The 25,474-nt window shown below is 37.1% G+C and overlaps 4 protein-coding genes across 6 annotated transcripts; 2 read left to right on the top strand and 2 right to left on the bottom strand.

Annotated features, from left to right (window-relative positions):
- Positions 1–144: 144 nt before the first annotated feature.
- Positions 145–5,492, top strand: Cse1 (chromosome segregation 1). Its single transcript, XM_078185571.1, has 18 exons — positions 145–208; positions 295–479; positions 558–1,015; positions 1,337–1,482; positions 1,562–1,900; positions 1,971–2,078; positions 2,167–2,259; positions 2,339–2,506; positions 2,581–2,710; positions 2,798–2,961; positions 3,030–3,219; positions 3,301–3,499; positions 3,576–3,836; positions 3,927–4,018; positions 4,082–4,385; positions 4,454–4,621; positions 4,700–5,010; positions 5,091–5,492. Exons 3-18 carry the CDS (start codon positions 931–933, stop codon positions 5,234–5,236), a joined length of 2,904 nt encoding a protein of 967 aa, XP_078041697.1. The 5' UTR covers positions 145–208; positions 295–479; positions 558–930; the 3' UTR covers positions 5,237–5,492.
- A 1,134-nt stretch (positions 5,493–6,626) lies between these two features.
- On the top strand, positions 6,627–11,290 carry Tm9sf2 (transmembrane 9 superfamily protein member 2). The gene is made up of 15 exons (XM_078185613.1): positions 6,627–6,854; positions 7,267–7,334; positions 7,428–7,521; positions 7,588–7,723; positions 7,794–7,915; positions 7,996–8,119; positions 8,207–8,346; positions 8,427–8,603; positions 8,737–8,881; positions 8,962–9,139; positions 9,223–9,382; positions 9,471–9,622; positions 9,810–9,921; positions 10,003–10,174; positions 10,249–11,290. Exons 1-15 carry the CDS (start codon positions 6,684–6,686, stop codon positions 10,314–10,316), a joined length of 2,019 nt encoding a protein of 672 aa, XP_078041739.1. The 5' UTR covers positions 6,627–6,683; the 3' UTR covers positions 10,317–11,290.
- Positions 11,291–11,581: 291 nt separating this feature from the next.
- On the bottom strand, positions 11,582–16,828 carry Acn (apoptotic chromatin condensation inducer acinus). Of its 3 annotated transcripts, XM_078185594.1 has the most exons (10): positions 16,652–16,828; positions 14,855–16,184; positions 14,691–14,778; positions 14,471–14,587; positions 14,178–14,382; positions 13,899–14,107; positions 13,599–13,823; positions 13,252–13,509; positions 13,035–13,184; positions 11,582–12,452 (listed from the first exon to the last, which is right to left on the bottom strand). In XM_078185594.1, the coding sequence occupies exons 2-9, from the start codon at positions 16,180–16,182 to the stop codon at positions 13,062–13,064; spliced, it is 2,553 nt and encodes an 850-aa protein (XP_078041720.1). In that variant the 5' UTR covers positions 16,183–16,184; positions 16,652–16,828; the 3' UTR covers positions 11,582–12,452; positions 13,035–13,061. The 3 variants fall into 3 exon arrangements, with proteins under 3 accessions (XP_078041720.1, XP_078041711.1, XP_078041727.1); XM_078185585.1 differs by having other exon boundaries at positions 11,582–13,184; XM_078185601.1 differs by having other exon boundaries at positions 11,582–13,184; positions 13,899–14,104.
- A 445-nt stretch (positions 16,829–17,273) lies between these two features.
- Kr-h1 (kruppel homolog 1) lies at positions 17,274–25,132 on the bottom strand. The gene is made up of 3 exons (XM_078177161.1): positions 24,848–25,132; positions 21,968–22,742; positions 17,274–21,878 (listed from the first exon to the last, which is right to left on the bottom strand). The coding sequence occupies exons 2-3, from the start codon at positions 22,718–22,720 to the stop codon at positions 21,123–21,125; spliced, it is 1,509 nt and encodes a 502-aa protein (XP_078033287.1). The 5' UTR covers positions 22,721–22,742; positions 24,848–25,132; the 3' UTR covers positions 17,274–21,122.
- Between the last annotated feature and the right edge of the window lie 342 nt (positions 25,133–25,474).

The raw sequence follows: 25,474 nt of genomic DNA, 5'->3' as shown, positions 1-25,474 counted from the left end.
AGTCAAACAGTATATGGTACAGATTTAAATAATATTTTGTTATTATTGATCGTAAAAGATTTTATAGCAAACTGTGAACGATTGTGTAATCAGAAATCACATGAATTTGAAAAAGCCGCGGAAAAAACATTTGAATCTTTTCAGCCATAATTTCTGGGAAAGATGTACAAACTATACGGAGTACCTTTTACGCGCATATAAAGAATATGTAAGTTCGATTACATACCTATGCAGCATGTTGCATTCAGCAGGAATCATTAATTGATAACAAATGATTTATTTCTGTAACTACAGACTTCCGTTAATTTGTCAAAGGATATTGAATGGTACGCGCAAGAATATGAAAAAGTACAACACGAATTATCAATGCAAATTGAAAAATTGAAAAGTCTCGAAATAGAACACGGTTTAAATTGTTTGATTTCGGACGGGGCAGCAAAAGAGGAACTGAAAATTTATGCTTCGTTGAACGATATAATGTGAGAACAATAATTATGTTTTGTAAACCTTTAATAATTACAAGTGGTTTCATTAATTCTTTGTTATTTTATGATTAGGTTAAGTAATCGTAAAAATACGGAAAAGAATGCAGCAAATATTCGAATCGGGCAACAAAGATTGAAGGCATTAGAGAGCAAGCTGAATTGGAAGATGACCACAGAAAAATGTATCGAGAAAGATATTCGCACTGCCCCCCTAAAGTAACATGAGAACTACATTGAACAATGAAAGAGCGTTCTATTTTCTTTTCCCAAATGGATTGAAATGTATTCCCGCGTAAAGTATTGAGCAAAGCGCCAGACGGTGACAGTCGTCAGTTAGAAAATTGAATTTATCAGAAGCCGGTGTTCGGCGATATTCAACTGTACTTTTGTAAAGATTTTATATTTTTCGAGTTGAAGAAACATACTACTTTTAAGATAAGTCGATATGGAGCTTACAGATGATAATTTGCTCACACTTAGCGAATATTTAAAACATACACTCAGCCCGGACGTAAATGTCAGACGGCCAGGTGAATATAACCTCTATTATTTTAAATGTGTTATTCAAACGTATATCTTTATGTGTAATCGTTGAAACACATGTGACTATTCTTCATTATATATGTAATATTATTTTCTTCTTTTGTTTAACACGCCTATTCATTATTTACGGTTTAGGAAATACGTTTGAGAAATTGTATTTCGCGAGTATCAGCAAGTAGCTCTACTTATTCTTTTCTTTCAGCTTCTCTTACACTATGCTAATTACTTTGTAATAAGACTCCATTAAATATCAATGCGACAATTACATTTGTAATCTCATTAGATTATTATGTCCCTTAACATTTCAGCTGAAAAGTTTTTAGAATCTGTTGAAGTAAATCAAAATTATCCACTTCTTCTTCTACATCTTGTGGAGAAGTCTGAAATCGACATAACCATTAGAATTGCTGGAGCAGTTGCTTTCAAGAATTACGTTAAACGTAATTGGAAAGTGGTAAGTTGTTTTTATTGTTGACTGTTTTAATGCTTATGGAACGAAATGCATTAAGAATGATCAAATTATATATGTACAGGAAGAAGATTCAGTAGATCGTATACATGCAAATGATAGAAAAGCAATTAAAATACTTATCATCAATTTGATGTTGCATTCTCCTGATTCGATTCAGAAACAGTTGTCGGATGCTGTATCTATTATTGGAAAATATGATTTTCCAAACAAGTGGCCAGAGCTTATAGACCAAATGGTTGAGAAATTTAATACAGGAGATTTTCATGTTATTAACGGTGTTTTACACACTGCACATTCTTTGTTTAAAAGATATAGGTACGAGTTTAAAAGCCAGAGTCTATGGACAGAAATAAAATATGTGTTGGATCAGTTTGCTAAACCTTTAACTGACCTGTTTGTTGTAAGTATTTTGTGTCTAGCATAGAGGGGGTATACATTGTTTCTAAATCTGTAATACTTTTTTTATATAGGCCACAATGAATTTGGCAGAAGTTCATGCACATAATATAGATGCACTAAGAGTGATATACAGTTCACTGGTGATTCTGTCAAAAGTGTTTTACTCTCTCAATTTCCAAGTAAGTGAAATAAAAAGGACCGAATTGACAGTGGACAATATTTATTCAGTTTTTAATTTAATTAAAAATATATCTGTACCCTTTTTAGGATTTGCCAGAATTTTTCGAGGATAATATGGCTGTGTGGATGAAGAATTTTCATACTTTATTAAATACCAACGTTCCCTCCCTACAAAACACAGTAGCGTTACTTGACAATTTTTATTAGATTTTTCGACGGTAATAAATTCGCGGTGAGAAATAACCGAACATACTTTCAGGACGAAGAGGAAGCAGGAGTAATTGAACAATTAAAGTCACAAGTCTGTGATAATATTGGCCTGTATGCACAAAAGTACGACGAAGAATTTCAGCCGTATCTACCGGAGTTTGTAACTGCTGTATGGAATTTGTTAACATCAACAGGACAGCAACCGAAGTACGATGCTGTACGTGAGCTGCAAATAAATGTAGATTTACGAGACTTACAGAATGTTCTAATAAAATTTTGTACTTTTTCCAGTTAGTCTCGAATGCCTTACAATTTTTAGCGACAGTAGCAGATCGTGCACAATACAGACATTTATTCGAAAACCCCACTACTTTGAGCAGTATATGCGAAAAAGTTATAATACCCAATATGGAATTTAGAGGTAACTATAAAATGTAAAATTTAAGTCGTACATCGAAACGTCAAGTATTTTCCATTGATAATATTACAAATTTGTGCAATTTAATAGAATCGGATAACGAGTTGTTCGAAGATAATCCAGAAGAATACATCAGACGAGATATTGAAGGCAGTGACGTGGACACGAGAAGAAGAGCTGCTTGCGATTTAGTTAAAGTACTTTCCAAATATTTTGAAGCAAAAATAATGGAAATTTTTGGCGCGTACATACAGGTAATGCCGAATTAAAATACGCTTTGACCGTCGTAAATTCTTTTATTATTTTTATTTACATCTTTTAGGTAATGCTACAAAACTATGCAGCTAAACCGGCTGAAAATTGGCGAAGCAAGGATGCTGCGATTTATCTTGTAACTAGTAGTGCGAGTAAAGCTCAAACGCAAAAGCATGGTGTTACTCAAAGCAGTGATCTTGTCCCACTACCTCAATTTTCAATGCAACACATAGAACCTGAACTGCTTAAACCGAATGGTACAATACATTATAATCGAGCATTTATAAATCTTGGATGAATATGATTTCAAATGTTTATCTTTAAACGATTGATTCCAGTAAACGAATTCCCAGTACTTAAAGCAGATGCAATCAAATTTATAATGACATTCAGGTCAATATTACCAAGAGAAATGATCGTTGGAAGTTTGCCACAATTGATCAGACATTTGAGTGCTACGAACATTGTTGTTCATACGTATGCCGCCTGTACGATTGAGAAAATACTTGCATTGAGAACACCGGATAATTCGCCCATGTAATGATTTATCGCCTATGTTATTTATAAAAATCTATGTTATAATTGTAGCTATAATTTAACTATCGTCTTACAGCATTAAGGGAACCGATTTGTCGTCTTTGGCAGCAGATCTGTTGAAAAATCTGTTTGCATGTTTAAATATGCCTGGATCAGAAGAGAATGAATATGTGATGAAAGCTATTATGAGAACATTCGGGACCCTACAAGAAATCATAATGCCATTTTTAGCGGATCTCTTGCCGAAACTTACGGAAAAACTCGCACTCGTATCCAGAAATCCAAGTCGTCCTAATTTTAACCATTATCTATTTGAAATTTTTGCTTTGTCTATTAAGTAAGATTATTGCTAGAAATCTGATAGAAATATAATACAACAAGGTTAATTATAACACAATAATTCAAATACATTTCATATAATTTACAGGATCGTTTGCAAAACTAACCCGGTGGCGGTTTCTTCGTTCGAAGAGGCATTATTTCCGATTTTTCAAGGCATTTTGCAACAAGATGTCTTGGGTAAGCTATTTTATTTGATATCATTGGAAATAGACTGTAATCCTTAATGGAAAACTATTTCAGAATTCATACCATATGTTTTCCAAATTCTTGCCTTGCTTTTGGAACTACGGACAACTCCGCACATACCCGAGCCGTACCTGGCTCTATTCCCTTGTCTTTTATCATCCGTGTTGTTTGAGCGTCAAGCTAACATCCACCCTTTGACTCGACTACTGAGAGTATTCATTAAACACGGTTCTCATCATATAATTGCGCAAGAAAAAATGAGCAGCTTGTTGGGAGTATTTCAAAAGTTACTCGCTTCAAAACTACACGATCACGAAGGTTTCTTGTTGCTTCAAAGCATCATAGAACATTTTCCGCCGTAAGTTTCTTCGTATGAAAATGCATCGTTCTTCACAGAATTATTTTAAAAAGACGATATCTTTTTAGGAATGTATTGGAACCGTATATGAAACAAATATTTGTACTGTTCTTCCAAAGACTTTCGTCGTCCAAGACAACGAAATTCGTGAAGGGTCTGATTGTGTTTTTCGCATACTATATCATTAGATACGGTTCAAGTAGTTTAATTACAATCATCGATCAGATACAGCCTCAGTACGTTTCAGTAATCCTTACTAGAACCTACACCGACTATTTCCTATAATTTTACAATAATTCTTTTCTGTGTGGTAGGATGTTTGGTATGGTCGTGGAGCGCGTATTAATATCAGATATGCAGAAGGTATCTGGTGATATTGAACGAAAAGTAACGGCAGTCGGAATATCAAATTTACTGATCGATTGTCCAGCAATGTTAGAAAGTCCGTACAGTGCACATTACCCACGCATATTGGCGGCATTGGTTGAATTCTTTGAGCTGCCGCAGGACCAAAGCACGATTCCCGAAGACGACTTGATCCCAGAAATGGAATCTGCGCCTGGATATCAAGTAGGATACAATCAACTTCTTTGTGCGAAAACACCTACCAAGGATCCTTTAGAAGGTATAGAAGGAGTATTTCAAAACATTTTCACGATTCTTTGCGCTCAGTTATTTATTTCACGTGTATTACGATTACTGTAGCTATCAGCGATGTAAGATTGCACTTAGCACAAGGACTGGGAAGACTATCGCCGGGACAGTTGCCTAATCTTCTCGGACAAATTCCGGAACCTAATGCGAACCATCTAAGAACCTATCTTCAAACAGCTGGAATTACTGTTGCATAATACGAACTCGATATTCGGGATAGATTAAAACTTCATCTGATTACACGGAAAATGAACAATATTAAGCTGAATAAACTGTAAGAAATTCTCGAAGGGCTACTTTTTCAACGATATTTTCATTGCGAATTGTATATATCGTGAGATCGTACGCACGCTATATCGTTCGCCGATCGTATAATACAGAATATTTCAAGAAATGTTTTTTATTTTTATGCAACACTGTAAAAAATAAAAGTTAAAAATATGGGGTCTGTGACTTCGAACGAAAATATAATAATTTATTACGATGGCATGAAAGTTCTCTAAATAATTAGTCTCTGCTTCGCGATGATTCTAAGACATTGTCTCAAATTGAACATTTCGAAATAATTGAATACATTTCAAGTTTTTATGATAATAAAAAAACAAGGTAGACGTCGCTTCACTCCCTCCTCTCCTTCAAGCAATAATCTGTTCTGATGACCTATGAGCAAAACAATTGTAGAACACTTCTGACAATGTTTCATAAATATCAAAATCACAACTGTGATTGACAATATGGATCGATATCGAATCTGAGTAGGAAAGGTATGAGATCTCATCTGTGTCTCGGAGTCATCTGCTGGCGAAAGTAGGAGGTAACCGCCATACATCATATATGTATATTTTATATTTTAAATTACATGTCAAAATTAAATTACTTGTGTAGCTTCAATTACAACTATTTTGCAAATCTTTAGCCATTACGATTGTACGTATATAAAAAATAACATTATTAATTTGAATAAAATTTCAAGAAGTTGTCTGCTACAATAGTATTTAGAAAAGCTATTTTTACAAAAAAAGAGATTTTATATGGTAATGGTCTTTTTTTACGAGTACATATCTGATTACATAAAAGTCAGAAAAATAAATAAATCGGTTACTATTTATAAATGAGTTTTATTAAGTCGGAACCAAATTAAAAGATTTTCCAAAATCTTGCTAATTAATGATAAGAGTTAAACTGGCTATTGCAATAAGCTTTCTTGTTCAATTTATAGTTTCTTCTGCAATGTATCAATTTTTAATTGTGATTCAAACCATTAATTATAGGAAAAGTTAATATTTACAAATGTACATTGGTGTATGCACAGATTACGTAGCATAAATTATTATCGATTTATAACACGAGTGAAATAAGCGGTAGAAGCTTGAAAAGAAATTAAAATGAATCCGTCTATTTAATAATTGTAAACTCTACATGTTGCACTAAAAAACTATTCAAGTATGTAGGAAATGCGATAACGAGTGCATAAATACTGATATAAGAAAAGAAATTTGTAATTTCAATTGATATCGATGAAAATCATCGAAATCGCAAGGCTGCGCTAGCGTCAACGTGCAAGAAACTGCCACGCGGAAAAGGTACTTAGCAATCTGTGTGTAATGTTTGTCGATGACGTGTATCATGGCAGTGTAGTGTCCGATGTTTTTCACGTTAGGGAAACAAATGAACAATAGCAAAACAATGGAAAGAATAACAATAGTGTGGTTGTTATCTGTGTTATGCACAATCCAGAGCAGCCAAGCCTTTTATTTGCCAGGTCTAGCACCTGTCAATTACTGCAAGAAGGATGAAAGTTTAAAGTCGTGCAAAGTGCGTACCTCATATTATCATTCAAATTTTGTTATAATTGGTTATGGTCCTTTTAATTTCTCTCCTGTTGTTCCTTCTCTTTTCATTGTCTTCCTTCAATTCATTATTATTTACATATCGGTAATCGTTGCTAACATCAACCGAGTATCGATTATGACTTAATATTTATTTCATCTATATTAATCATGAATCAATTGCGAACACGTTATGACATGGTTCTTTATGGGACATTAATTTCAGATTGAAATTGAACTACAAAAAGTTTCATAAAACCTTTAGTAAACATATAACGCGTTCGCAACTTTTACCAATATCTTCTAGACCCATAAGCGACTTCAAACAGTTTCTTGTGTAGTAATTCACAATATATGTAACAAGCTTGTTTGTACTAAATGTCATTTATTTTTTTCAGTCTGAAGTTAAGCTATATGTTAATCGTTTGAACACAGAACGATATGTGATTCCATATGAATATCACCAGTAAGTCTCCCTTTCTCCATTGCTTTAAAACTGTTTTCATTATTTCCCCTTAGTGCTGTAGAATTTAAAATAAATTGAATAATATTGTTTTAGCTTTGATTTTTGTACGTCCGATGAAAGTCAGAGTCCTGTTGAAAATTTAGGACAGGTTGTTTTTGGTGAACGTATAAGACCTTCCCCTTATAAGGTATGCATGTGAAACTTTATAACTAAATCAAGAAAGAAAATTTATAAAATTTATTGATGCTTTTAGATATCGTTCTTAGAAAATGTACAATGTGGTGTGGCTTGTACGAAAAAATATAAGGGAGGGGATGAAGAATCGGAAGAGAAATTAGACTTTTTAAAGAGAGGAATGGCACTCAACTATCAACATCACTGGATAGTCGGTATGATCTTCAAAATGAAATGAAACGGAAAGTAAAAATGGCAGTCTAAAACTACAATTTTCTTCTACAGACAACATGCCAGTTACCTGGTGTTATCAGTTAGAGGATGATCGACAATATTGTAGTACTGGATTCCCAATGGGCTGTTTTTGTACAGAACCGAGATCTCAACAAGATACTTGCAGCATTAATGTATATATTATTATCATTATTATTATTATTATTATATATATATATACGTTTATCAGATTAATACAGTTTCATTTTGTTAGGTCGCATATAACAAGCGAGACACGTACTACCTGTTTAATCATGTAGATCTTTTGATCGAATACCATAGCGGTACTGACACGGAATGGGGTTCTGCGTTTAAAGAAAATGGCGGACGAATAATCTGTGAGACCATCAAAATTTATTCTTATATAGTACACATAAAATTGCTCTGTTAATTTTTACTCAAACTTACATTTATATTTCTAATAGCTGTCAAAGTGATTCCTCGCAGTATCAAGCACGGAACTGTCCCAAATTGCGACAGTAAAGAACCTCTAGAAATACCGCGTGAATCGCTTCCTAATGATTACGTTTTACCGGTCACCTATACGTATTCCGTGACGTTTCACGTAAGCTATCGCATTGCAATGAAGTCTTATTGATTATAAACTTGCGAAGAGAAAAATAATTCTCTCGATTTTCGTTGCAGCCGAATAGTACGATCAAATGGTCGTCCAGGTGGGACTACATTCTAGAATCTATGCCACACACGAACATCCAATGGTTTAGTATTCTCAATTCACTGATAATCGTCCTGTTCCTTTCTGGTATGGTCGCTATGATAATGCTTCGAACGTTGCACAAGGATATTGCAAGATATAATCAGGTAAATGAAAGAAATGTTCGCATCAGTTCGGTAATAATTGAAGCACAAATTTACGTGCACATAGTAATCTACGTGCGAATAGTCTCTGATAAATTTATCATTATTGCAATAATAAAGCCGAGCCTGTTTTCAGATAGAATCAGGAGAAGACGCACAGGAAGAGTTTGGTTGGAAACTGGTCCACGGTGATGTATTTCGACCTCCTCGCAAGGGAATGCTACTCTCTGTTTTACTTGGCTCTGGCATACAAGTATTTTGCATGACTCTTGTAACACTGGGTAGTTCTATCATTTATATTTAGCAATCCATATCTCTGAATCGTTTGACAAATGACTTACAAGTTTTCTGATTTTCACAGCGTTCGCTTGCTTGGGATTCTTGTCTCCGGCTAACAGAGGTGCATTAATGACTTGCGCCATGGTTTTGTACGTTTGTCTCGGCATCATTGCCGGTTATGTGTCCACCAGAATATATAAGAGCTTCGGTGGAGAGAAATGGAAATCGAACGTATTGCTTACATCCATGCTGAGTCCTGGGTAATAAAATACATTGGTAATTGGTAAGCTGAATGACTAATATTTGATCATATATTACCGAAATATTTGTTTATCTTTTACAGGATTGTATTCAGTTTATTCTTTGTAATGAACTTGATCTTTTGGGCAAATGGTAGTTCAGCCGCTGTACCATTCAGTACTCTTATCGCTCTTTTGGCTCTTTGGTTCGGAGTGTCGCTACCTTTGACATTCATCGGTGGTTATTTCGGCTTTAGAAAAAGGGTACATATGTTATTTTTCTCCAAAAAGCTAAAAATGTTTCAGTTTGCACATTGGACAGCATTTGTCTCATACTTGAATTTCATTTCAGTCTTTGGAACATCCTGTAAGAACCAATCAAATTCCCAGACAAATACCAGAACAAAGTTTTTATACGCAACCAATACCCGGTGTTATAATGGGAGGAGTATTACCATTTGGGTGTATATTTATACAATTGTTCTTTATACTTAATTCTTTGTGGTAAGCATGTACTCATTGTTTATTTATACGGTGATACTGAAAAAATGTCGTATGAACCTACTTAAAAAATTGCAAATAATCTAAATAATAAATGTTTTTCGATCCTTAATTAACATATAAAAAAGAAACGTCATCGCGATGTTTGGCATTTTTTTAATGTATCTATATAGATAAATTTTTTTTTTAGGTCGAGCCAAGTATATTATATGTTTGGATTTCTTTTCTTGGTATTTCTTATTCTCGTTATCACATGCTCAGAAACGACGATTTTACTTTGCTATTTCCATCTTTGCGCGGAGGTAATGAATCAATCACTGTTTGAGACAGCAATGAAAAATAATTTTTGCGACGTGTAATGGACGTAAATTATTTCTTCTCAGGATTACCACTGGTGGTGGCGCAGTTTCTTGACATCAGGCTTTACCGCTTTTTATTTATTAGTTTACTGTATACATTTCTTCATGACTAAATTGGACATAGAAGATGCTACGTCTACGTTCCTCTATTTTGGCTATACTTGTATCATGGTTTTCTTATTCTTCCTGTTAACAGGTAAAACATTTATCCTTATTCATATAAATTCAAATTTTAATAACAAAATGTTACCACATTTATTTATTGAACAGGTTCAATCGGTTTCTTCGCCTGCTTTTGGTTCGTGCGTAAAATTTACAGCGTCGTCAAGGTCGATTAATGTATCAGCTAATGATACTTATTGAAGTAAAGTGTGTGTGGTACGAGTAAATAACAACTGATGTGGATGATACTTGAACGAGCTCTTTTTACGCTAAAGAGAATTACTTTAAAAAGAAGGAAGCAGTAATTTAATCTGCGTTTTCCGAATTTTTATCGGTATTGTTTACTATCTCTTACAGGTTTCTATAAAATAACTTGAAGCGACGATGTGACAGGCATTTGTACAGAAGCTTATCCTAATTTATCAATATTTTAAAAACCTGTAAGACAATGTAATATGGCAAACGATTAATTTGTTGTCATGTCAAAACACGTGTATAAAAGTCTCGAATCAGGACGTTAATCATTTGTTTTGTTGCCTGAAAATGACACGAATTGATTAATGCAATCACGGTTGAAATATTCTCTGATACGAGTCTTTTTGATAATATGATAAACGTTTCGCAGCTACAAAGATACGTTTATACGTGTTACAAACGAATTATGTAATCCAGGTGTAACATCTAATCGATAGAATACTCTATATCGTAAGCGCGTAATTAAAACCACCAGTCTACAATGTAAATAAGAAAACATTTTTTGTCGTATATTCAATTCGTCAAGTATTTCATAAAATTCTGGATCATAAATTATAATTGTAACGTATATACGCATTTTCTACCAAGTTTATGATAACGAATCCTTTGTAGTCTGATACTTTGGCGTTGATTTCTAAATTATATTACGAATGTAACGTGATATACCGGAACAATTATTTACAAGTGCAAAAGAATCCCCATTCGAAGGTACACTCCTTTGAGAATATCAATCGCATAAGACAAACTGCGATGGACCACAAAGGATACATTTCGTATAGCTTCGTATAGTTTGATCTTTTTCTGTTCCCGACTAAGCTTGTAGGTGTAAAAAAAAAAACTGTATTTTCTCGTGTGATACTTGCGAAAAAAGTATTAAACCTTGTACATTATGTTACCAAGTTTTATTTGATTCATGGAAAAGTATCTCTCAAAAGTAACGTCAGGAAGTTTAGTTTAATAGCAGAAAGATACATAGTGTACAAACTGGTCATTAATTCCAATGGCGAACTTGAAATTTTGATTCTTTTTTAATTTGTTTCTTTCTTTTTCTACCAATAGTAGTCGTGACTGTGAAATATTTTTTAATTAATAGCTGACATGCACACATCTTGTAATTCATGAATTTTGTAAATTAAAGTAATTACAACGTTAGCATTAATAATGTTAATATAAATAAAGATCGATTAAGTTTACATAGACATTCTCTTCACTTGTGACCTGGCCAACAACCTTGATTCCAACTTGTTAGTCGCGCACTTTCTTGGTTGACAGTGCCTGTGAGTTACATTTTTGTAGTAGTTGTGTTCTGGATCACATACAACGATAAGATGAACGTAACGAATCAGTTCGTTGTTCCGTATAAAGCATATATGTATATGTATTTTTTCACAAACTTCGGTCTTTCGATCATATTTAAGGATGAAGTAACAAATTTTCCAAACGTGATATTGTAAAAAGTAAGCGGCAGATATTGTTTTGCATATATCCTAAAGTGTTTTACATTTATTGATAATTTTACATGTCACATTATGGAATATCGAATTATACTTTATGTACAAACATGTTTTCGGTTGTGCGGTTTCACCGAGAAACATCAAAACTTTACATTCTACCGCCCAATTCATAGCAGTACATGTCAAACTCAAAGAAGTTGGGCTACGCTACAAGCAGATGAAAGAAACGCATAATCCAGGATTAGAGAAGAAATTCTCTTGCGGTTACTTAGGTTGATGTCTTCGTGCCACACGATAAACCACAGTCTCGTCATCTCGGACGGCTTTCGTCGTTGGTTCCAACAACCAGCCTATCTTCGATGTTTTTTCTGTTTTATTTGATACCTTTTTCTTTTTTGAGACAGTATTTTCAATGACCACGAATATTATATGTATATTCATTTCGTGGTATTTTCTACGGACAGTTTCGTTTTATGAACATGTGTTTTCACTTATTCTTCGATTCCCAGGGTCTTCGCGCTATGATGCGTGTCTCCTAGACGATGTAAACACTATCGTGTTCGTTCTATAATTACGCCACTCTGTTGGATAGTTAATGTTGACCTGTAAGAAGTACAGTTTAATGCTGAAATTCAGGAAAGCTGGATTCCGGAAGCAGTACACGTCTGGATCATGCAGTGGATCTCTATGGTTTTTCATACAACGAAAGTAGTAGAGTCGTAAGATGAGAGAAAGGAAAAATAGTTTATCTAAGAGTTTGGAATATAAAAGAAATAGATGACGCATTAATACGGCTGACAGCGATAACCAGATTCTATCAAATTTTTTGAACAAAAAAAAAAGTTAGAGAAAGAAAAAATAGTTTATCTAAGAGCTTGGAATATAAAAGAAATAGAGGACGCATGAATACGGCTGACAGCGATAACCAGACTCTATCAGATTGCTTGAACAAAAAAAAAATAAAGAAAAAATGATGAAACTATCGCCAACGCAACAAAATAAAAACGCTAATTGATGCAACGGCCTCCGAATGAAACGAATCGAATGTTGGCCAAAAAAAAATACCAATGTTCGTAGTCTATGAAAAGAAAGAGATGTGATCTCTTGCTTTCCGTAATCAGAAATCGTTTTGAAAACGGGGATCTGACAAAAGTCGGAGTGTTTGCGTTAGAGAAGGAAAGGTACGTTTATCGGAAACGGATGATCAAAGAACTATTTTCTTGGGCTGCGACGGCGTCGGCCGTCCCTGTTATTTCTTTCCGCGCGTCTCATCTCTTCTAATCTACGTGCATGTTCCGCCATATGTTGCCTTCTCATTTCCTCTTTTACAACGATCTGTAATAATGTCATTTTGAATTAATGAGGCAATATGAATATTTGACTGTTTAACGTTCTAACGCACTTGCTCATTTGTAAGTGGTAACCAGTATATGCAAGGGGTAGCTTTCGTCTTCCTAAAGAGATCGTCTAAAAGCTTTGCTGGCGGTGGTTCATCTTCTTTCTTTTTGAATTTACGAGCCGGTGCTGGAAGATGTGGTTCTACCGCGGGGCTCCGACTTCTTTGCCTTCTCTTTTTATCATGATCCTTTTTTTCACGCTCCTTCTCCTTCATGTGCTGCCCGTCTTCTTTGCCTAGATCCCATTCCCGGACTACCATCACCTGTTTAGTGTAAGACTCATTCAAACAATGCACAACTAAGACTCTTGGACTCGAAATTGTGGGAATTTTTGCCTTTCAGATTCACTTACCTTTGTGTTAGTTTTTTCCTCTCGATTCCAATCTTGTTGCCATGAATCCGACGGTACAAGTGTCTCAGTTTTCCTTGGAATAGATTGATCTTTGGACAATTCCCGCGCCAATTCCATGTCATCTTTGGTTGCATATTCAACGTGAAGCCTCTTCGGGTTCGAAACTGGCCAAGATACACCGTGCAAAGCTTGCCGTGTCTCGAACGCCTGGTCCTCGTTTGCATACTGGGTAATTACACAAGATCGATTAGTTCTTGATTGCTCTGTACCAATGTCGCAATGATTTGAAGAAATACACACCTCTACAAAACATTTGGATTTAATTCTGTCCATCCAAAAACCATTCTCAACGATCGTGCCAGTACGCGAAAGAAGTTCCTTGATTTGGTTCAGAGTGAAAGGACGAACCAAATTTTTGATCAGGAGTATATTGGTGGGCTTCGTAGCCGGTGGACTAGGTGACTTAACGTGCGGCGTTTCCTTTACAATTGATATTTTTCGGCGCACTGCTAATGAAGTACAAGTTCAGATGAAAAACGAGCAACATATTTTAACCGAGCTTTTTATTATTTTAAATACCCATATGATTGTCGACCTTCCCATCTCCTTTCTTCGCAGTACCGTTTTTCTGCGTGACACTTTCGCTATCTGACTTGTTATCGTTCACCCCTTCGTTAGAATTGTACCACTTCTCATTGGCTCGGAAACGATCTCTGTCTTCGTCGTCGTCTTTGGACAAACGAACTTCGTTTATCGACAGTGGCCTCGCCCCTGGCACCAACGCCTACAAAATACATACATAAAATATTGTAGTAGATAAATTATATTAATCAGAGAAGCGTATTTGTATAAATAAGAAATAAGAATATTACTTTTAGTGAATCAGTAGATATCGAGAACGAAGGCGCGGTATCCGTAGACAATGCAGTGCCCCATCGTCGTTTTCTCGGAACGTATTTTGATTCTACCTCGGCATTATCAAGATTCTCCTATTAAGTAACAGTATGGAATTAGTTTACCAAATAATACATCTGTGTAACTATAATTTTCTAGATTGATCAAAGATACTTGAAACCCAGTAATATTACGGACCTTATTTGTTACAACTGTTTCGTTGTTTACACTCGCATCGGTATCTTCCTTTTTCACATCATTCTTCTCCACTAACAATCTCGCAGAGCTAAAATATAATTTCGAAAATTAAAACAAATACATTACCGATAACATTATGAAATAGTTGTTCAACCTGTGCTTACAATGATCTTTTCAAATTTACTTTCACAGGCTTAAGAGTGGCTGTTTGGGCCACTGTTGATACAGAATACTCTGCTTTTTCGATTAGACTATCTGATTTCCGGTTGTTTTCTTCAATATTTTCAGCTTCTACTTCCACATTGTTTAGCAAAGTACTATTTCTCGGTTTTGGTGATACCGATCGATCTTTCGGTTTCTGCGAGTCATCTGCAACTAATTTTTCTTCTTGCATATAAGTATCAACTTCAATGTCCCTTTTAATGGGAAGTTCATCCTCTGAGTCCGGCGTATCGGAATTGGACGAGTCTCGATATTTAGTACGATGCTTTCTACGACTGACGCAGGATATTCTGCTGCTGGTTCTGTTACTTCTCGTACTTTCAACTTCGTCATTCGATTCAGACGAAGAATTTACTACTTCGCGAGGTTTTTCTTTCTCGTCTTCTTCCTCGTCGGTGCTCGTGTCTTTCTGAACGTTTTCGACGGTAATTTCTTTGTTGAACGGTTCTGCTGACTTATCGCTGGCATCTTCCACAGACTTTTCTTCCTTTGGTGCATCGTTCGTCTCCTCGGATGAGCGATCGCCGTTTGATCTAGGAGCCGACACAGTAGGTGTGCTATCCGACTTAATCGGTTCGTTATCAGCGTTTTCGATCGGGATATTTGCCTCTTTTGATTCACCTTGCTGATCTATGTTTGGTTTATCGTCAGACAAGTTGGCTGAAGTGGTTTCAGGCAGGATCTCCTTGCTATCACTTACCTCTTCGTTGGAGTCCTGACCTGGGTATGAAGAGGAGGGATCGTTCGGCTGTTCAATGCTACTGAGCGTTCTTGTACAAGAAACCAGTTGCTCTTCTGCCGAGTCAGCCTCCTCCGCAACTCCCTCACCACTTTCTTGCCACTTGTTTAATTTTTTCCTACTCAAAGAACTATCGGATGATGATTCTGTCATATTATGTTGTCTGCATAACTTCAGCTTCTGTATTTCGCCAGGCGATGCATCTGCTCTTGCCACTTTCCAAACCGATCCACCATCGTTGTCTTCTTCGTTTTCTTCAGATTTTGTCTTGATGTCGGTTTCGGTGGATGAAACTGTTTCATTACACTCTTCTACCATATCTTCCAACTGTTTTCTTTGAAGCGTGAATGCAATTAATTTCTTGTCTGTCTCTTTGCTAGTGACGCTTTTCCCTGTCTCCTCTACAGTTTCTGGCTCTGGTGACATAGAATGTGCTTTTTTTACTCGTCTACGTGTTGATTTTCTAGTTGGTTTCCCCACTTCCTTCTCCGGAGTCCCTTTTGCTTTGTTCCTTTCGCTTTTTCTCCTCATTTCTACAAAATAATTAACGTTAATGTTATAAAAATGTTTAATTTCACGTTAATATACGAACGATTCTTTAAAGCCTTGAAACTGTTACAATGTTTTCAGCTTGTATTCTAAATTGTTCTAACACTTACTAGCTACAGTTGAAATTTTTAATGCGTGCTACTCGATTTGCACGATAAATTTTGTATCTGAGTTATATATCCATCGTATAACGGTTCGAGCTTTGTTTTGTCAATTAATAAACTATCAATTTAAATAAATAGTGACAAGTACTTTGAAACGTGTAGAGAAAATCTTACTGTATAAAACAAACGATTACTGGTTATACGAATTATTTAAGCGATAAGAAGCGATTCGGTCATTTGCGTGCGATAGATATTTATTCAGAAAGGTTCGAATAATAGTTGGATTTATGGTTACTGAGGAAACGCGCGGGTGTTCTCTTATCCAAAAGAAACGTATAATTACTCACTTAATAACGTTCTTTTCCCTTTAGCTAGATATTTCTAAGGTGTGTTGCGCGTTCTGTTAATTTTATTGACATATAAATATAAGTATTTCAATCGAAACGTTCCCAATGACGCTTCTAACAATCGTTCGGACTACCGTACTCCATTGAACACGAACGTTTTACATCGTACCAGATGGGTTCGCAAAACCGGAATACATTGTACATGTTCGTGCATCGTGCATCAGTATGCTCGTTGAAAACTCTGTCGCCACGTAAAAGCAAATCAAGCTTGATTATCGTAAGGTCTCTCTTCGGCGTGCAACAATTGGCTGTGAACTGTTTCTCCAGTTGAAAACATACCTTTAACTGGACGTTTTATGTTTGGTGATTTCGTCTAGTTACTTAGTGAGATAATTTAGCTTGCAACGATGACAACCAGAGGGCCGCGCAGCGTGACAGAGGGCAACTATCTTCCCGCTATCTCTTCCCGCGCAATCTCCATTTGAATGCCCCCGACGGTAACTTTCAAACGATCGTATTTCTTAAAAATGAAAGGATATCAAAATTCAACTAATCATAGGAAACTTCCATAAATGTTTCTATCGAATGAAAAGTCAAGCAAAAAATCGGAAACATTGTTTACGATAGAATATATTTTAATGCAGCGAATACACGACAGTTTGTTTCGGACTTCGGCAAAAATACATCTGCATATAATATATAGACATAGATATATATTAAATAAATAAATATATTTCCTAACGGAAGCTGACTATCAAAATGATTCACGCGCACTTTGGCGGAATAAAACGAAGAAATACAATCATTAGTGCCTATAGTTATGCATCAGTTCTATAGAAATTTCTGTCAATAACGTGAACAAGAAATACAACTTGTAATTGGCTTTCCAACGTAGAAAAATGATTGGTACTTTAATTAATTTTTTTTTTAGAGGGAATCTCTCTATTCTTGTGTTATTCACTGTGTTTCCTATTCCTTCTATCCTTTTCTGTTAAAATCGAATGTACAATCGATAAGCAAAACGAAACCCAGAAATATTTTCATGGTCCTTTATCGCACCCTTATAAGATTGTATTCTTCCTTTGTTGCGTCAAATGTCTACAAAAACGCATTTTCTTTCGTGTGTAATCAGTTCCACACGCCCACGATGATGAGACAAAAAATACCCCATCTGGCATGCATTTGTGTGTATGTGCTTGTGTTGTGTGTCTTAAAAATAATAAGTAATAACGAATAATAACTACAATATTACACTAGACACCTCTCAACGCGTTTCAACCTATTTCTCGTCATTATCATAATACTTAACAATTCGCATTCCTTTTATTTTGACAAGCTACAACGCAACGTGGCCTACTTATCCTCTCGATAGAATCTACGCGAACGAAGAAGAATTTGAACACCGAGCCAAGCATGCTGTGGTCTTCGAATTCCGTCCACAACGATCGTTAAAATTTCTATTTAAAAACCCCGGGTATTCCATTCATCAAAGGTAACCTGACTTTTTGTTTCCTTTCGAAAGCGTTCGTAGCCGAGCATTCGGAGACATGCTTAAATTAAGATTGCACATAAATTTTAAGTCACGCACGACCCATGGGATCGACGGAATGCAATTCCCGGGTGATGAACGAAAAGCCGCATCGAACATTTCTTTCAGCCGTTCGATTCGTTTAATATAGGAGAATATAGGCCACGTGTTGAAGTCTGTATCCATAAAAAGAAACAAAAAAGAAACATAATATACATACGCTCCTATATAAATATTACATTACATTATTAAAATATGAACATGGCTCAATGTATATGCAAGCTGTTCTATAAACTGCAGATCAAAAATAAGCGGATGATTCGATCGCAAAATGCATTGACTGGAACAATGTATCGATTCGATGGACGAACAGCGGGATACCCTAGATACCGCATAAACGTTGACATTATTATATCGATGCTTTTACAGTATTCATGTATATTTTCAGTTTTCACAGAAATTGCCAAATTCACAGATATTCCAATATTTCTTCGCAAATCAAGTTTAATTGTGTACACGTCTCCGTGTATAATATGTATATCAAAAGATCCGACAAAAGTGACTCGAATGTGAAACATTTCAATAATATTATGATCTCGAAAAGTCTGACATTTTGTCCAACATTTCAAGTCTGACATTTGAAACGTGAAGTCGCGATCAATTTCGACCAGATGCACTTTGCTGAATGTTCCGCTTTAAAAATTAGTCCTCAATTTATAAAACATTTTTTCTGTCATATCGATGCGAAGCCAAATGCGGGCACATATGGCTACGAATTATTAATCGTGATAATACGATTTAATATTTAATATGAAAGTTGCACGCATGCTCTGATACGTTTAGCACGCTTGTACTGGCAGTGGGCATAGCTCCCCTCAATACTCTGGCATTATGGAGTTCTTATCACAGAGATATCAATTGTTTGGTACTTTCTTCCCCGTTGATTTCATTTTTACGGTGGAAACGGTATATTCAGTTATTTATCCCAGTAAGATCTGTTTCTTTTCTTTTTCTTTGTTTTCATTAAAACAGTATTCTGCTAGAATCGCGAGCACTACTCCGACACAGCAGTTACTTAAATATATATATTTCTCAATTCTTTTTACCTTTCCAAGCTCATTGAGCGACGGATTTGTCTATCTCGACTCAATGTGTTTGTACTTCAAACAACTTATTTTGTTACTGTTGCAGTCATCGTAATTAATCCTTTCTGGATATCGAAAGATTCATAAAGCGGACAAAGTTTAATCGTTTGCTAGACCTTCCTTGCAATCAGTATTAAGGCTTCTCTTGCAAAGCTTCGATTAACAAACTGTATTATTCTTCAGACAGAGACCTTAACGTGATTGCCAATCGTTCACCCGTACGTCAATCGTTTCTATGACGTGAATAAATTCAAATTTCCTCATATTAGATGTTTGAAACGAACAAAAGTAAAACTTCAGAGAAAAAAATAATTTGGAAAATCATTTTGAACCTATTCAAAAGTGTATACCGAAAACAATGTATGTCTAACAATGACGAAATTGAGCAATTACGTGTTTTAATATCACTTTGATCTATTATAGGGCCTACACACGACAATAATGAACAATGTATCATGGGAAGCTTGTCACGCACGAACAAATGTGTTTGTCAGACTGGTATCAGTCTTTGTAGTTTTGGCAAGAGATTGAAATATTTATTACACGAATTTTTGATTACTTGATTACGACCAAATTATGAAAAATTTCACGATACAGAAAACACGTACTACGTTCAAATTTAACAACTAAAACGACTTGTTGTTTTCGGTACGAGTTACGTAGCCTTTCAACTAATCGACACCTATGGCCATATCAGTTTTTTAAAAATCTTCTGTACAAGATACAAGTAAATGAACAAATGACGATGCTTTATTATGGGTGCGGTCATTCTACTTTGAGCTACTTTTTAAACATTTTAGTCATTTTTATAAAACAAATTGTGTACTTTATATGTGCTTTCGAATATAGTACTTTCTTAAAAGATCAGAGAAAAGAAGATTTCTCGTATTTTGTAAAACGAGAACTAGTTTCGACTAAACATGTTCGTTCCAAGGCCTTCGCGTTGTTCACTACTATTACGCTAGTCCGCTGCAACTTAACATATATACACGCAAGTGCGCATTCACACACACAAATATCCGGGAACACGTACACATTACGTGAAATACGAGAAAAAATATAACGCAGAGCACGCCAGCTAAATATTGAAGAAAGCAAAGCAAAGCGAATGTTTCTAGTGTCTTTCTTTCGCGACTAAAATCCAGGGACATGTGACACTTTCGCAGTAAAGATTACACGATCCTTGAACTTGTTCGTCTCTCGACTTTTGCTTAGCTTAAAGTTACGGCTTGTCCCCGAGACATTGAGAAATCATTCTCAGTTACTATTTAAAAAATTTAGGAATTTTGCAATTGGTTTGCTACTTCTTATCGCTAGGTAACGTTAAATTGGCTGGCGAGCTTAATGTGCGCTGCAGAGTTGTTTTAATCCTGCAATAATATTTTAAAAGACAATGTGCTCTTGCAGGATCGAAAAATATTGTTACTTTTTTTTCAGTTCAGTCTTTGTTTAGTAGATTTTCATTGATCGGCTCGATGATTAACTCAAGCTCGGGAAACTCAGCAAAAGAACCTCGTCCGTAATCGTGAGAACATCTTAATTCTTCTCGACCTAGCTACCTCTCTTTAGAAAGGCAAACAGAGCCTACACAGTGCATCTGGATGTCCAGAAAGCATTAATCGGCTGTGCTTTGACACTGCGTTGGGCAGCTCGGTGAGCTGTGGACGATAATGACGAAGGTCGAGTCTAGGCGAGGTGTTATGGAAAATTGATGACCACCTGCGCAGTCGAGGGGAGTTTCGTCTTACCGTACGCGAACTTATCACCAGTTCACCACAAACGAGTCCGAGATCTTCCACTATGAAGCCTTGGCAAACTGTATAACAGAGTTCTGTCTCTGGGAGGCAATGAATCCGATCCTTTCGCTCTCCATCGACTCTAGAATCATTTTACACCTCTTCCTCGGCGGAAGAATTAACGTCTCTCGCACAGGAATAGCTAGGTCGAGAGGATCCGGCGATGGTACCGGACTGACAGGATTACTGCTTGGTGGTGTTAACATTGGTTCCCGTTCAACTCTAATTCCGTACTCCCTCTGCCTCTCCTCTTCGACTGCTTCGAGGGCAGCTTCTACCCGTCTGCGAGCGTCGTTTCCAGGCAAATTTAGTAAAGAAGAACAGTCGCTGACGAAATCGTTGCTTGGAATCCCAAAGGTATTGTATGTCTGAGAGACTTCTTGGTACATGAACGTGTGACATTGCTCGATGGGGACAACGGGCGTCGTCTGGAAAGCTTTTTCTTCGCTCGGCGCCGTGAGGGGTTGTTGGGAATATTGCTCTCTGGAATACATGTAGTAGGTGAAATCCCGCGGTGCGTTATAAGCGGCGGTAGCTTCATCGCTTGGCTCGTCAGTCTTTTGGTTCTCCTTATCGCTGGCAGTGCCTACGCTGTACCCCTGTGAGATCTCAACCTCCGGCTCGATCGGCGAGTCCCGAGGAGAACCACTGACAGACGAGTCTGAGTGCGTCTTTATGTGCATCTCCATCGTTTTCTTCGAACCAAAGGTTTCGTGGCAAAGCGTGCATTTATAGACCTTCTCGCCATAGTGAGCAACCTGAAACGATTGAAGAATAATCTTGTAACTGAAACAGTTCTCAACCTTTTTCGAAAAAAAAGTAAATTTACCATATATCGATAAATTACCTGATGTAACTTTAATACGTGATTGTAGCCGAAAGATTTGCCACAGATGTCGCAGGTATACGGTTTCTCTCCGGTATGCGTGCGGGTATGAACTTTCAACTGCTTCGAGCATGTGAATCCTTTGCCGCAAGCCTTACAGACGTACGGTTTTTCACCGGTGTGGGTGCGCATATGAATTACCAACTGTCCACTCTGGATGAACGTTTTTGAGCACACTGTACACTTGTGTGGCCGCTCACCGGTATGAATTCGCATGTGCCGGTGCAATTTCCCACTGTGTTCGAACGCGCGCTCGCACACGTCGCACTTGTACGGTCGTTCCTTTGTGTGAATACGACGATGCACGCTCAAGTTCTCCTTCACCGAAAACGATTTACTACAATATTCACACTGATACGGTTTCTCGCCCGTATGCGTCCGATAATGTCTAGTTAGCCGCGCAGGCACCGCAAAAGTTTTCCCGCAAATGTTGCATCGGTAAGGATCCTCGCCTTCTTTACCATGCGAACGTAGGTGGCTCTGATACAAGTTTTTCTGCTCGAAGCTTTTCTGGCAGAGGAGACACTGGTACGGCTTTTCCTCGGTATTTGCCGACAGAGTCTCGGTTCCGCAAGTTGGGGTTGTGTACACGGTCAAGTCCGGACTACAAACCAAACTCTTCACTGGATTCACAGGCTCCAAGTTTCTCACTTCGTTGATAATTGACATCGTTCTTGTACTTGAAAACGGCTCTACTTGATAATAACCAACCATTCTTTGTTATCAAGTTACAAATCTGAAAAGAAGTAGTACAAAATTAGAATTTATTCAAATGTAGTTTATATTTCATTTGTTACAGGTTCGTTCTTTGAAAAACTTAGAGCAAAAGAAAGTTGGACAATTCCTTAATCGATTCGAATAGCTGTCATTATAAACATATGATTTTGAATATAGATGCGAACGATACAAGACAATTTTGGCTTACGCAGGAAAACGTTTTTTTAAATGAATCTACAAAATCTTTTACATACTATAATTATAAGGTACTTGCTATTTTATGCGAGAAACAAATTTCAGACATTGTCAAGTAATTTTACCTGTACTCTAACAAAAACAAGGCATTAATTAAAAATTGGAAGACTAGATGAGGTAGATCGACATGAGGTAGATAGAGCGAAGACACTAGGAACGTCGTCCTAGATGGTACACGCAACTGTATGTAAACGCCTTGATACTTAGGGTAACAGAGCTTACTCGATCCCCCACCATTCGCCCTTTGAGGATCAAAAAAACGCCCACGAATCGTGCGACGCCCCGTGCGTGCACGCACGCGCGCGCACACGCATCCTGCAACTTCTCTCTGTCCCTGATCCCCGGTCCCCGACCCCCGATTCTACTGGGCCTATGATAAACCGTGTATTATCGACTCACGAACCTGCTACGCTCGACCCTTTGCCTTTTTTTTCTTCGGTTGCCCCAAGGGAAATAGGAAAATAAAAGATTCTTTGCTGTGATAGAATCTATCGTAGATGACGAACAGGGAAATGCGGAAGAAGTCAACTGTTTCTCTTTTCCGCGATGATATTCGGATTCCTATTACGCCACAAGTTGAACTTACCGCGATAATAATAAACCAACGTAACACGTAATCCGACAAAAACGAACATTATTTATTGTCTAACTAAAAATATTGTATTTGCGTGTAACCAGATATTTCTAAGGTTGTAGAAAAGGTTCTGCATCTGACATTTCGTGATCTTGCGATTTTTTACGTCCTTCTAAAATTATACTCGTCGTATAACTAGTAACTCTAGAATAACATACTCGGGATAATACATATTTTATAATAATGGTCATTGCTAATATTTCGATATAATGGAAGGGAAGGTGAAAAAAAGTTTGAATAGGAAAACGTTGAATTTGGCAGAAGGCTTATTGAAGAAGTCTGACGTTGATCACACGTTCCTACGAGGTCGTCAGTTCAGAATAGGTTAAGGCTGGGTTAAACCTGCACGCGCGTGTCTCAGTCCGTGAGGCGGTCGTCGTGGTCGGCGGTGGTGCAATGCCGCGACGCGTCGCGGCGGTAGAAACCGCCTGCTGCTGCCTCCACGTGCACTCGCCGCATTTTTTTATAGCGATCACCGACCTCGTGCAACTCGCAGCGCAGTAAGGACGTTGAGTTACATCACGGACTACGATACATATCGTCGCTTCTAAGAGAATCTATCGCGATCTTTCTTTCTTGCGTATACAGTTCTTCTTCTTTCCTCGGTTTTTCTTTCCTTCACCATTACTCAGAGAATATGAAAATACAATCGATGGCGGAACAGACGTTTCGAATACAACCTAGGCTCGCGCCTGACAAGGCTACTGTCGAATCCATTTATCGCAAATTCATACTGTTTTTAATCTTTTCTTTTTGTTATACGTTGTAGCCCAGCTTTTACTCAATAGCTATTAAAATTAATTTTAAATAAGAAAAAATTGGTCGAAATATTATTATGTGATTAGCGCACAGTTCATTAGGGTCGACAGTGAAATGTCAACTAAAGTGCTTTCAGTACATAATATTTTAAGAAAAGCCATTGGAACTTTCCAGAAACAGCAGTCAGTTTTTTAAGAATTTAATGCGTTTTACGTCAACTATTTATGTAACAATGAACAATCAATTTTGAAATAAATCAAATGACATTTCTGATTCGGCTAGCCAATATTATTGAGCTGTGTCTGGTATCGTTAACACATAAAATATTTTAACCGATAATCAAAAAGGAAATAACTTCTCTAGAAAGTAACTGGTGATCCTGCAGTTTGCATTTTGGACTCTATTAAACATGAAGAAAACTGATTGGGACTGGAATGAAAACGATCGTGAAACGAAGAAATGTCAAATTCACCCACCTGTACCGTTCTTCTTACACCCTCGCGCAGTCGATACACACCACGTTTCTTTTCATCGTTCTACGATCGATCACAAATCAGCGGAATAACAGACAAATTTGACGAAACGAACAGAAACGAATGCACGAGTCACCGTTAATGCATGTCGCGCGTACGTTTGTCACTTCTCACAGTTGAACGCCGACAAAAAACTCAAACTTGGAAACCAAAGGACCCGCCTCAGGACACGGCCAATCGTACTGTGCAATGTTTACCGCCTGGCCGTGCCGAACGTCGACGGAAATCATCGATCATGGCCGAAGTGCCGTGCTCGGCCCTCGCCCCTCTACACACGCTACCCCCACTACAGCGCCTACGACGGCCGACCTACAATTTAGGGCGACTAAGTGCTTTTCGCAGCACGTGGAGGCAGTCGTCGTGGTTTCAGCCGACCCCGCAATTCGCGTCGTGAGCACGACGAAGAACGCCGACAGACGAAGATGAAAATATCTCCGGTCTATAGCGACGCGAGTAGTCACATGATACATACTACACACGCGTACGTAACGCCACAACACGGCACGATACGTTACGATAAGCTTCGTTAATCACAGATTCATTATCAGTGGTCGAATATTCATATCGAAA

The sequence above is a fragment of the Augochlora pura genome, chromosome 1 (assembly GCF_028453695.1).
Source record: "Augochlora pura isolate Apur16 chromosome 1, APUR_v2.2.1, whole genome shotgun sequence".
NCBI classification, from domain to species: Eukaryota; Metazoa; Arthropoda; class Insecta; order Hymenoptera; family Halictidae; genus Augochlora; species Augochlora pura.
Note: the sequence above shows the minus strand (reverse complement) of the source record. Positions and strands in the feature narration are given on the sequence as shown.

What these genes read in the sequence shown, in the direction of transcription:
- Tm9sf2 (XM_078185613.1), top strand. Translation starts at nt 6,684, where the DNA reads ATGTTTTTCACGTTAGGGAAACAAATGAACAATAGCAAAACAATGGAA. An exon ending in ACATCCATGCTGAGTCCTGG is followed by an intron (nt 9,140 to 9,222) that starts GTAATAAAATAC and finishes TATCTTTTACAG; the next exon opens with GATTGTATTCAGTTTATTCT. An exon ending in TTTATACTTAATTCTTTGTG is followed by an intron (nt 9,623 to 9,809) that starts GTAAGCATGTAC and finishes TTTTTTTTTTAG; the next exon opens with GTCGAGCCAAGTATATTATA.
- Kr-h1 (XM_078177161.1), bottom strand. Translation starts at nt 22,720, where the DNA reads ATGGTTGGTTATTATCAAGTAGAGCCGTTTTCAAGTACAAGAACGATG. An exon ending in ACGTATTAAAGTTACATCAG is followed by an intron (nt 21,879 to 21,967) that starts GTAATTTATCGA and finishes CAATCGTTTCAG; the next exon opens with GTTGCTCACTATGGCGAGAA.
- Acn (XM_078185585.1), bottom strand. Translation starts at nt 16,182, where the DNA reads ATGAGGAGAAAAAGCGAAAGGAACAAAGCAAAAGGGACTCCGGAGAAG. An exon ending in TATCTACTGATTCACTAAAA is followed by an intron (nt 14,383 to 14,470) that starts GTAATATTCTTA and finishes TGTATTTTGTAG; the next exon opens with GCGTTGGTGCCAGGGGCGAG. An exon ending in GAAGGTCGACAATCATATGG is followed by an intron (nt 14,108 to 14,177) that starts GTATTTAAAATA and finishes GTACTTCATTAG; the next exon opens with CAGTGCGCCGAAAAATATCA.
- Cse1 (XM_078185571.1), top strand. Translation starts at nt 931, where the DNA reads ATGGAGCTTACAGATGATAATTTGCTCACACTTAGCGAATATTTAAAA. An exon ending in CGTAAATGTCAGACGGCCAG is followed by an intron (nt 1,016 to 1,336) that starts GTGAATATAACC and finishes TTAACATTTCAG; the next exon opens with CTGAAAAGTTTTTAGAATCT. An exon ending in ACACCGGATAATTCGCCCAT is followed by an intron (nt 3,500 to 3,575) that starts GTAATGATTTAT and finishes ATCGTCTTACAG; the next exon opens with CATTAAGGGAACCGATTTGT.